The sequence below is a fragment of the Oncorhynchus gorbuscha genome, linkage group LG05, assembly GCF_021184085.1.
Source record: "Oncorhynchus gorbuscha isolate QuinsamMale2020 ecotype Even-year linkage group LG05, OgorEven_v1.0, whole genome shotgun sequence".
Taxonomy (NCBI): Eukaryota; Metazoa; Chordata; class Actinopteri; order Salmoniformes; family Salmonidae; genus Oncorhynchus; species Oncorhynchus gorbuscha.
In genome coordinates this window covers 11749023-11761419 of record NC_060177.1, presented here as the reverse complement: position 1 = coordinate 11761419, position 12397 = coordinate 11749023, and the positions used below count along the sequence as shown (strand labels likewise).

Below are 12397 nucleotides of genomic sequence, written 5' to 3'. Positions count from 1 at the left end.
TGTCTGGTAATTACAGCGTATAGGTGGTTTAGGAGCTATATGACCAGGAGCTTTACGTCATATAATCTCCCCGGACAGTACTATGCACTGTACCAAACAGACCAATCTGGGCAATTATCCAAGAAAGAACAGGAGAGAGGGTGGAGGACAGGACTGGAGAGATTTGGGGAGTAAAACAAAGATTTACACAATTTGTGATGTCATGCTCAGCATTTGAACAGCTATCTCAGAACATAAATAATTGCTGAGTTATAAATACATTCTCCCCATGGAGGTTTTGTTTGACAACCTATACCACATGACCTAATCTGAATATGAAGGGACGTCTCATTTTTTCATCATTCACTTGATTGGTCTCTGATCTGACGTTCAATATCTGACTGTATTATACACGTATGAATCGTTGAACATTGAGCGTTGAAAGGACACAGCAAATCGGGAAGAAATTGTATTAGTATTTAGTATTTTATAAGTATCTCCATTAGCTGTTGCCAAGGCAACTGCTACTCTTCCTGAGGTCCAAACAGGAACAAATCAACACATCACAACAAATCAAAACAGTCTACATAATAAATAAAACATCACAACAAAACAACAGTCTACATCATAAATAAAACATCACAACAAAACAACAGTCTACATCATAAATAAAACATCACAACAAAACAACAGTCTACATCATAAATAAAACATCACATCACAACAAAACAACAGTCTACATCATAAATAAAACAACACATCACAACAAAACAACAGTCTACATCATAAATAAAACATCACAACAAAACAAGTCTACATCATAAATAAAACATCACAACAAAACAACAGTCTACATCATAAATAAAACAAAACATCACAACAAAACAACAGTCTACATCATAAATAAAACATCACATCACAACAAAACAACAGTCTACATCAATAAAACATCACATCACAACAAAACAATAGTCTACATCATCAATAAAACATCACATCACAACAAAACAACAGTCTACATCAATAAAACATCACATCACAACAAAACAACAGTCTACATCATAAATAAAACATCACATCACAAAAGACATTGTGCAATATACACATGTTCACCACTCCACCATTACAAATGTACAACATCAAATGTACAATATTACAACAATACCATTTTAAAAATGTGTGTGTGTCTTTTGATCCTACTTTGACATGAAGTATTTTGAAAGTTTTTTGATGGTGAAGTGAGAATTTAAATACAAAGAAAGCAATATTTGTAAACAATTAGTAAACAGGAAGCAGTGGGCCTATAGCCATTCACTGTCTTTTCACATGGTGGCATTTGATTCACCCTAGCCTTCCTTCTTCGACACATTTACATGTGCATGGATGCTCTCACCTTATATATCTACCAAGCACACCACAGTGTGCTTTAGGTTACTCTAAGGCTGCTGTGTTTGGGAGGTGCCTGTCAGATGGTGACGTCTCCTGCAGCAGTGAGAGATGGCTGGGGTTGTTAATACTCCACGTCCCTGCTCTGGAGTAAATCTCCCTCCTCTCAGCAGGACAATGTGTGTGTCCCAAATGGTACCCTATTCCCTATTTAGTGTACTACTTTTAACCAGAGCCCTATGGGCCCTGGTGAAAAGTAGTGCACTATGTAGGAAATAGGTTTCTATTTGGGACACATACTGCCAGTGTTACAGCCCTCAATGAGTCAGCACTCCTATTGATCTCACACTGAAACAGGACTGAGCCAAAGATCCTCTAAAACTGAACCTGCTGTGCTTGAGAACAAGAGTATCTACTGCCCTCTGTAGGACTAAATGAGAACCCTTTTGGATTGATTGCTTTAAAAAGATTTCTGAAGAATAAGTGTAATATTAAGTCCATTGGTTTACTAATAGACAAATCAGTACAGTAAATTAAAATATTAATGTTCATTTTCTTACATAATTTCTCTAAATGAAGTAAATGACTGTTACAATGTTGATTGGTATGCAGGATATTTCAGAATGTGGTTTAGGTTGTAATAATAATAATAATATATGCCATTTAGCAGACGCTTTTTTACACAGTTAAAGCACAGACCAAAACCAACATATTAGTGTGACAAGTTTAAATGTTTTTAAAACAGTCCCGTAGGCCAGTAGACTCTTATAAGCTCTTAGCTTGTGAGATCAGGATGGTTCGTACGAGGCTAGTAGGCCAGTGGTTCCCAACCTTTTTCAGTTACTGTACAACCAAATGATGTTTGCTGTGCCAGGAGTACCCCTGAAGAACCCCGTCATGTGCATTTTACCAGTAGACCCATGGACTCATGATACAGATTCAGATTCAGAGTGTTTAATAGTCACATGTACAGGGTTACAGGTGTGATGGCAGGGTACAGTGAATATCTTAGGCTTCGAGCTCCAACATGCAGGACTAAGTGGAATACAATAACGAAAATGGTAATAAAACAACAACAATAGTAATAGAAATAGCACTATATAATAATAACAACTGTAGCAGTGATGAATAAATAAATGTCCATGGGTTGGCGGCAGAGTAAAGACTGTTGAGGGGGTGTGGGGAATGACCACAGGGGGAGCAGCAGCATGATCATTGAGGGCGTGTGGGGAATGACCATAGGGGGAGCAGCAGCATGATCATTGAGGGTGTGGGGAATGACCATAGGGGGAGCAGCATCATGATCATTGAGGGGGTGTGGGGAATGACCATAGGGAGAGCAGCAGCATGATCATTGAGGGCGTGTGGGGAATGACCATAGAGGAGCAGCAGTATGATCATTGGGGGTGTGGGGAATGACCATAGGGGGAGCAGCAGGATGATCATTGAGGGGGTGTGGGGAATGACCATAGGGGAGCAGCAGCATGATCATTGAGGGGTGTGGGGAATTACCATAGGGGGAGCAGCAGGATGATCATTGAGGGGTGTGGGGAATGACCATAGGGGGAGCAGCAGCATGATCATTGAGGGGTGTGGGGAATGGGGAATGACATTGATGGGGAATGGGGAGCAGCAGCATGATCATTGAGGGGGTGTGGGGAATGACCATAGGGGAGCAGCAGCATGATCATTGAGGGGTGTGGGGAATGACCATAGGGGAGCAGCAGCATGATCATTGAGGGGTGTGGGGAATGACCATAGGGGAGCAGCAGCATGATCATTGAGGGGTGTGGGGAATGACCATAGGGGAGCAGCAGCATGATCATTGAGGGGTGTGGGGAATGACCATAGGGGGAGCAGCAGCATGATCATTGAGGGGTGTGGGGAATGACCATAGGGGAGCAGCAGCATGATCATTGAGGGGTGTGGGGAATGACCATAGGGGAGCAGCAGCATGATCATTGAGGGGTGTGGGGAATGACCATAGGGGAGCAGCAGGATGATCATTGAGGGGTGTGGGGAATGACCATAGGGGAGCAGCAGCATGATCATTGAGGGAGTGTGGGGAATGACCATAGGGGAGCAGCAGCATGATCATTGAGGGGAGTGTGGGGAATGACCATAGGGGGAGCAGCAGCATGATCATTGAGGGAGTGTGGGGAATGACCATAGGGGGAGCAGCAGCATGATCATTGAGGGGTGTGGGGAATGACCATAGGGGAGCAGCATGATCATTGGGGGGGGTGACCATAGGGAGAGCAGCAGCATGATTATTGAGGGAGTGTGGGGAATGACCATAGGGGGAGCAGCAGCATGATCATTGAGGGGGTGTGGGGAATGACCATAGGGGGAGCAGCATGATCATTGAGGGAGTGTGGGGAATGACCATAGGGGGAGCAGCATGATCATTGAGGGAGTGTGGGGAATGACCATAGGGGGAGCAGCAGCATGATCATTGAGGGGGTGTGGGGAACAAGTGAAAAAAACACTATACAAATTATAATAACAACATTTTAGAATATATACTGAGCAAAATTATAAATGCAACATGGTCCCATGTTTCATGAGCTGAAATAAAATATCCCAGAAATTGTCCATATGCAACAAAAAAGAATAGCTTATTTCTCAAAAATGTTGTGCACAAATTTGATTACATCCCTGTTAGTGAGCATTTCTCCTTTGCCAAGATAATCCATCCACCTGACAGGTGTGGCATATCAAGAAGCTGATTAAACAGTATGATCATTACACAGGTGCACCTTGTCATGATGCTTCTGTACTGCCCGTGTCTGATTGATTGAAGAGGGGAGAACAGGGCATGGCTTGGATGGCTGGGGTCGCTGGTGATGTTCTTAGCCTTTCTGCGACACCTGGTGTTGTAGGTGTCCTGTAGGGCAGGCAGTGTGCATCCAATGGTGTGGTCGGCTACATGTATCACCCTCTGAAAAGCCTTGCGGTCCGCGGTGGTAGAGTTGCCGTACCAGACTGTGATATAGCCCGACAGTATGCTCTCGATGGTGCTCATGTAGAACACTGTGAGGATCCTCAGGGACAGGACGTATTTCTTCAGCATTCTGAGGTTGAAGAGTTGCTGTCGTGCCTTCTTCACCACGGTGCCCATGCGGTTAGAGCATTTGACCTTCTCTGAGATATGTACGCCAAGGAATCTGAAGTTATTAACAGTCTCCACTGCGGACCCGTTGATGAGGATGGGGGCGTGTCCAGCCTGGTTCCTCCCGAAGTCCAGACTCAGCTCCTTTGTTCAGCTAACATTGAGGGAGAGGTTGTTTACCTGGCACCACACCGTCAGAGTGCCTACCTCCTCCCTGTTGGCTGTCTCGTCGTTGTTGGTAATCACGCCTACTACTGTTGTGTCGTCAGCGAACTTGATGATGGAGTTGGAACTGTGTGAGGATCCTCAAGTACCCCTGTGGATAGGCCAAGTGCCCCCAGGGGTCCTAGTACCCTCTGTGGATATGCCAAGTAACCCCAGGGTCCTAGTACCCTTGGTTGAGCACCCTAGATTTTACAATTCTAAAATCAGTGAATCAGACAGCCTAAATACATTGAATAAATTGGATTCTCAAACCTGAGCTATCCCAGTAGGCTACATCACATTTTCTTCTGGATTAGATATTCCATAAACCTGTACCATACAGCTAATGACAGTACAGAAAAGTTATAGAACCAACCACAATATAGAACCAACCACAGCATTACCCTACTTGTATTATTTTAGTGCACATTTTTGTTAATGCTCACTTTGCCAAAAGTGATGACAATATAGCCTAACATAATTACATGATCAACATTTTAGATTTATTAAAAGTAATCCCAGTCCCACAATAAATAACACACGTGTCATCCTGCACTTTTAGAAGAAACAAAGTTCCAAAAGGGGTCTTCGGCTGGCCACATAGGAGAACCCTTTTTTGTTCCAGGTAGAACCCTCTGTGGGAATGGTTCTAGATTGAACCCCAAAGGGTTATACCTAGAACCAAAAAGGGTTATTCAAAGTGTTTTCCTATGGGGACAGTCGAATACCCCTTTTAAGTTCTAGATGGCACCTTTTTTCTAAGAGTGTGCGCACCTCAGCACCTACATGCACTAATTATGCCAACATGTTAAAAATGCCATTGCATCTTTAAGTGGTAGTGTCTGTATCCACACCCTGTCTTCCTGGAAAAGAGGGGGGGGGGGCGAGAGAGAGAGAGATGTGAACGCAGTCGACGCGCATCGTTATTGCTGCAAAGGGGGCAATACAAATCTCATACATTCTGCTTGCAAAAGAGGAAATCAACTTTTCAGGTAAAGCAATAGTTTGTACTTTCTAGCGCCTAATACATTTTGGAGGGAAACGTGTCATCATATAGGCCTATTTGAGCATCAATGTCACTGGTTCGTGTTCAAGGACAGGTTCAGAATAGTGTCTTGCGTTTGGATTTTCGTTCTCCAGCTGCTGCGCATTTCATATTTTCGGTTCCAACTCAACTGGTCAGCTTGGCGATATGACGCGCCAACACGATGCACCGCACCGTGTACGTATGTGTCGCCTATAGCCATATGATTTCCATATCAGTGGTGCTGTGTTTAGGGTTGGGCTTGAAGAAAAGTATGCACGATCTAATGCTATTGTTCCGTTTTTTAAATATTTTTTAAAAATATAAATAGTTCAATCATATTTATGTATAGGCTAGCTTATTTTAAACATTTTGATTAAACATTTTATGCATATATTATATAGTGTTTATCAACGAAATTAGGCTATAAAGAATATCAGCTCATGAGGTTGCATGCTGTCCAAGGACAACCCAAAATGTGTCATCTTCATTGCAGGGTAGGAGTGTATTATGGGTGCCTCATTAATGTGCCAAATATAGCCTACTTGTGATTGCTATTGAGTTGTACTGGCTCAAATAACCTTTCTGTGCTGCGTGTAGATACACGTTTAAACAAATCTAATCATTTGAATAAACTATCTCAGCCTAAGCTATTCATTCCCATGCTACACTAAGGAACGATCATATGCTGTTCTTTCTCAGCTGAGGTAGTTTATGAAGACTCAGAGTGCCAGTGGGTCAACTAGACTCAAGGTTCTCTGTGTTAAGATGTAAAGACTAAAGACCTTGTTATAAATACTTATTTCAATAGTTGCCATAGCATCACTAATGGACTTGGTGTCCTCTGACAAAAAATAAGTGAGACGTTTCAGAGTCAATTCCCTGAGGATGTGGGAATTTGCATAAAGCGTTTTCCTACATTCAAACATCAAGCCCTTTTCTGTGGCCTATCTTAGAATGAGATACAAATGTGCCTATAGCAGCATTTTAAATGGCACCCTATTCCCTGGCCATTTCAGACACAGCACATGTCTGGGTAGATGATAGTAGATTATATCGTGGAAACTATCAGTAACCGTAATGTACCATCCTACATCTGATCCAATTGATTTCATTAGTCACACATAGGTAAGCAACTGCATGCTGATTACATACTTGGTTAGAGATAAATGCTAAATGCCCTGGGTCCTGATGCATGTGAAATATTTTCTAATGCCGCCCTACTTTTGTGAGGAACAGATTGTGGCGTCACCATAGAAACAGAGGGTGGTTAAAGTAGTCCTGAGTATCCATGGGACTGGTTTGATTAAACAGATAGTTCACCTATGTCATGAAATTAAATGAAAAGAAGTCCATGTTAGACGACACAGCAATCCCCACATTGATTTTGTTTACATAGCCAGGGCTTCCACGGTGCCACCAGCTGCAAACGTTGGAAACCTTTACCCTAAAAAACTGGCTGAGTGAATGAACTCCAGGCATACAGGAATCCTGTTAAAATAACTTGAAATAAAATAATTAATCTATGTACAGATTATATATACCTAGTATATTATGCTCAAAATGTGTGTATGAGTTATTTCACTCAGCTCCCTTATGGAAAGACTATCCACCTTTGGTTTCACTTCTAACATGCTCATAATGTGGAGAGCCAGCAGGAATTCACTTCTAACATGCTCATAATGGGGAGAGCCAGCAGGAATTCACTTCTAACGTGCTCATAATGGGGAGAGCCAGCAGGAATTCACTTCTAACGTGCTCATAATGGGGGGAGCCAGCAGGAATTCACTTCTAATGTGCTCATAATGGGGAGAGCCAGCAGGAATTCACTTCTAACATGCTCATAATGGGGAGAGCCAGCAGGAATTCACTTCTAATGTGCTCATAATGGGGAGAGCCAGCAGGAATTCACTTCTAATGTGCTCATAATGGGGAGAGCCAGCAGGAATTCACTTCTAACATGCTCATAATGGGGAGAGCCAGCAGGAATTCACTTCTAATGTGCTCATAATGGGGAGAGCCAGCAGGAATTCACTTCTAACATGTTCATAATGGGGAGAGCCAGCAGGAATTCACTTCTAATGTGCTCATAATGGGGAGAGCCAGCAGGAATTCACTTCTAATGTGCTCATAATGGGGAGAGCCAGCAGGAATTCACTTCTAACGTGCTCATAATGGGGAGAGCCAGCAGGAATTCACTTCTAACGTGCTCATAATGGGGAGAGCCAGCAGGAATTCACTTCTAACGTGCTCATAATGGGGAGAGCCAGCAGGAATTCACTTCTAATGTGCTCATAATGGGGAGAGCCAGCAGGAATTCACTTCTAATGTGCTCATAATTGGGAGAGCCAGCAGGAATTCACTTCTAATGTGCTCATAATGGGGAGAGCCAGCAGGAATTCACTTCTAACGTGCTCATAATGGGGAGAGCCAGCAGGAAGGAGATGAGGAAAAAGAGGCCATTTCATAGCCACCGACAGGTCTGATTGGAGTGCCATGTTATAATGATGGATTGCATTTAGGTTGTTTACCAGTCTCAAGCACTTTATATTCTGGGGGCAGCTCACCCCATCTATACAACTGCTATTGAACACAGCCTGTGACTAACCCTAACCTAACCCAGTATCCACACATCACTCCTTCAAAGCTCCACTCTACCACATGTAGCCGATATACATTGTCAGTCATATTATATTTTTTACTCCCAACAAACTGTTTATTACAAGAAAATGCAAACATCATTACAGATATTGTGTAACCTAACTCTCCAGACAGAGGATCTCTTCTTCTTCTGTTGGGTTGTAGAAGGCAGCTGTGTGCTGTTGGGAGAACGAGGGGAATGAGGGAGGCGATGGCTGACTGGGTAAACTCTGATCCGTTAACACCTTCTCTCTCATAAAAAGGTTTCCTGAGAGCCCCCTCGTCTTCCTGTCCTCCTTCCGAATGTTCCTGAGCATGCTGGTTATCTGGCGCCGGCACTTGACCCAGTCTTTACCACATTGACGCATGTCTAAACGGCGAAACTTGGTGGTGACAAACTGTCTTATGGCAGAAAGTTTGTCCGGGTCCAGTTTGTTAAGGCCCAGTGCAGGGATGCCCTTGAGATTGCTGGTGGCGAGTTCACATTGGGAGAAGACCGCGTGTAGAAGGTATTGCACTGTTGCCCTAGGCGTCTGAAACTTGTGTGCGGTTCTAATTGTGCTTGCAGGAAGACGCACATTCCACTTCATGTAGCCCAGCCAAAGCAACTCATCCCTCTCTGTGTGTGTTATGCTTCTCTGAATTTGTTTGCCTGCAACAGGTGTCCTTTGAGCTGACAGAGGAGTCTTCTGCAAAGGCTCAGCAGTGGTTTGGCTGCCAGGCAGATGGTTCGTCATTAGGTGGCTTTCTACTACGGCTTTGGCAAGCTGGATAGTTTTATCCTTGGGGACATGAATTAGCAACCTGCGAGAGACATTGGTCACTTTGTCTTGACTAGCCAAGGGGCTACAGATTTCTATTTGGACCTGTTGCTCTGCTTCCTTAATCGACATTTGATCATAGTCCACCTCACCCTTCACAAAATATTGGTCGTTGGTTTTGGCAAGCTGGATGGGTTTATCCTTGGTTACCTGACTTGGGATGGGTTTATATAATATATAAATAATAATATATGCCATTTAGCAGACGCTTTTATCCAAAGCGACTTACAGTCATGTGTGCATACATTCTACGTATGGGTGGTCCCGGGGATCGAACCCACTACCCTGGCGTTACAAGCGCCATGCTCTACCAACTGAGCTACAGAAGGACCCTTGGTTACCTGACTTGGGGGTCTGGGGGCTACCACCCCGGTGAGTGACATTGTGTTGACTATCTGGATGGGTTTATGCTGAGCTAACAGACATGGTCGCCTGGTGACCTTCATAATGTTGCTATGCTGGGTAGGTTTATCCTGGGAGACATGGGTCACTTTGTCCTGACTAGCCAACGGGCTACAAAGTTCTATTTGGACCTGTTGTTCCTCTTCCTTAATCAACACTTGATCATAGTCCCCCTCAAACTTCACAGGACAAAGCTCCTCAACCTTCACAGAACATGACCCCTCAACCTCCATAAGACATGGCTCCTCAACCATCCCAGTACATTGTTGGTTCATACCATTTGGTTTAGCCATGCTTGGCACTTCTCTCACGGTATGCATTTGATTGTCTCTGTCCGTAAAGGTGTCAACAAAGAGAGAGGATTGAGATGTGTTATCTTTGTAAAAGTCTCTCTCCGCCCTGAGATTGACAGCTTCGACTTGCAGAGCATCATGCCTGGACTGCAGATAATTTAAGGACTTCCTCAGGACCTCACACGATACACAGGTGCCCAGGTCCTGCTCTTCAGTTTCTTCTATGGTGTCAGCATAACTGTCCCTCAGGTCAGCACCTCCAACCTCACTAAGGTCAAGGCACTTCTTCTTCTTCACTGCCCTGTCATAGCTCTGCAGGTTTCCTTTCCCTTCTGTCTGAGCTGTGTTCGGACTCAAGGCATCGTCCTCTGGGCGAAGGAAGAGGGATGGGGCAAAGTCAGGGTGGTCCGGATGTAGGTTTGGTTTTTCTGAAATATGAACTCAAATTAGACATCAGTCTCTTCAGACAGACACTTAAATTATTGCACTGGAAATGTGGTGTTCTATGCAGTTGCCTGTGTGAACTGTCTGACAGTTTACGGTACATCACTTCCTTCATGAAAACTCTGTAGCTTGCTAGCTCTTTGTCGGGAAGCCAACCACTGTCATAGGGAATGCATCAAATTGGCTACGAACTGCCCATCAACATACTTAAAACAAAGTGCCTCCCACAAATGCGAGAGGAGGTAGTAGGGTGCCAGTCGTTTCCCATTTGGAGTACCAATTTACCACCCAAACGGGAAGGCAGATCTGGTTCGGGGTTTTCAATCATTACCATTTTTATCCAAGTTTTCCTTTAACTTTGAGCAATTTCGTTCTCTCCAGTAGGGAATCGGAAAAACCCTAACCCTCCTCCTTTCCGATATTGGGCCTTGCACCCCCAAACACAACATTGCATTGTGAAGGTCCGTAGCTAGGTGTTCAATTCTGATGAACGACGTTAACTAACTAGTATTAGATAGTTAGCTAAGCTGTCGTCTGTTTATGCCAAATATTTCGCCTGTCAATGCGTTTGCGGGTTTCCGATTTCGAAGTTTTGCTGCCAGAACAGCCTTGTTTACAAATGTTAGGATTTCGTGAAATATAGCTAGCTGTAGAGTATGACGCTAGTAGTTTTGCTGTTTTATGTTTTACTCAGCAAGCTTCTCAAACCGCGTCTTCAAACTGTTATGACGACAGAGCCAGAAGCGTCCCAGATCAATCATAACCATCCTTCTGTGTAGTTTTACGGCGAAAGGGGGATGGGCTAATGAAATGATTGGGCTAGTTGTTGGACCACCAAGGTAACTAGCTATGCCAAAAGGACACCAGCTCAAATTGTGGTTGCAATCGTAATTCGTAATTTTTAGCAGACTAGCTAGCTAAGTGAATAAATATTATACATGGCTGTTTTTTTATGGACTAACTAGTGTGCTCAACGTTTTGCTCTCAGTCATGTGCTGTGCTCTCACTTCCTAAACGTAGCTAGGCTAACTCGTTATCGGTAGCTAGCTTGTTAGACTAGCAAATTCTGTTATGGTCTTCTAACTAGCTATTTATCGGAAAGAGGACTGCAAGTCCATGGCACCAGACGGATCGATTCAGTTGTATTATATTGATCATGTTTACCTAACACTCGGGCAGTTTTTCCTATAATATCTGCATTCGCTCTTTGTTTTGGCGCAGCAGCTACGCTACCTGCTGTCCTTGCATGCCATAACCCGATGGATCCTAGCGGAAGTGACCTGGATTCGAGTCTGCCCCATGCAGAGAACCCGTGCCTGATCGTGGAGGACTCCCAGCCCGACAGTGCGGCACTGGAGGACGACCCGGACAGTAGCTACCGCGCCTTGCTCGCCCGCCGCTTGTCCAGCCTGCAGCCTGCCACCTCCCATAGCCCTGTACTGGTGAGTAGCACGGTGTAGAGACAGCGGGAGGTAACGAGTGAAGATGGGCTTGAACCAGCAACTGTGGTTACAGTGAACCTCCTGTGCCAAAATGATCCATGTCTACTGGCAGGAGTAGTACCGTAGATGAAGAGAGAGAGCCATAACGTTAGATTAAAATATCTCTAGGATATATATGACTGGGGGCTTGGGAGGTTTCCCATATGTAGAATTACTTTGCCCTACTTGCACCAATGTCACTTGATGTATCCATAATGGTCATTTCTGACTGCAGCGTGGGTATCGAGAGAGTAGCCCCCGAGGACAGCCAGCCAGAGCAGGGCTTGAACCAGCGACTCGGAGGGCAAGTACGCTAACGTTGCATCCTATAACATAAAGGTCTAGAGATCTTTTTGAGAGGCGGTAATATGCTTTTCAGTCATACAGGGAGGGGAGACAATAGGGGTATTGTTTTTGTCAGTTCCTCCTAGCCTGGTACCAGATCAGTTTGTGTTTTTGCCCACTCCATTGTCAAGCAAGAGAGCAGAAATAGACTCACCAAGACGAAGTTCCTCCTGCTACCTTAGTTTGTTGTCCGATGACCTCAATGGAACTTTGGGGCATATCAACTTAGGTTGTGACATGACATTACTTACCTCTATAAGTCTTTA

General features: G+C 44.2%; 2 protein-coding genes across 2 annotated transcripts in view; one reads left to right on the top strand and one right to left on the bottom strand.

Annotated features, from left to right (window-relative positions):
- Positions 1–6444: 6444 nt before the first annotated feature.
- LOC124035526 lies at positions 6445–11085 on the bottom strand. Its single transcript, XM_046348986.1, has 3 exons — positions 10637–11085; positions 9508–10289; positions 6445–9316 (listed from the first exon to the last, which is right to left on the bottom strand). Exons 1-3 carry the CDS (start codon positions 10752–10754, stop codon positions 8465–8467), a joined length of 1752 nt encoding a protein of 583 aa, XP_046204942.1. The 5' UTR covers positions 10755–11085; the 3' UTR covers positions 6445–8464.
- A 67-nt stretch (positions 11086–11152) lies between these two features.
- LOC124035413 (TP53-binding protein 1-like) overlaps positions 11153–12397 on the top strand; it is a 32082-nt gene continuing 30837 nt past the window's right edge. Inside the window, 1 exon segment of the mRNA XM_046348863.1 lies at positions 11153–11747. Within this exon segment, the coding sequence (XP_046204819.1) occupies positions 11565–11747 (183 nt within the window). The 5' untranslated portion in view covers positions 11153–11564.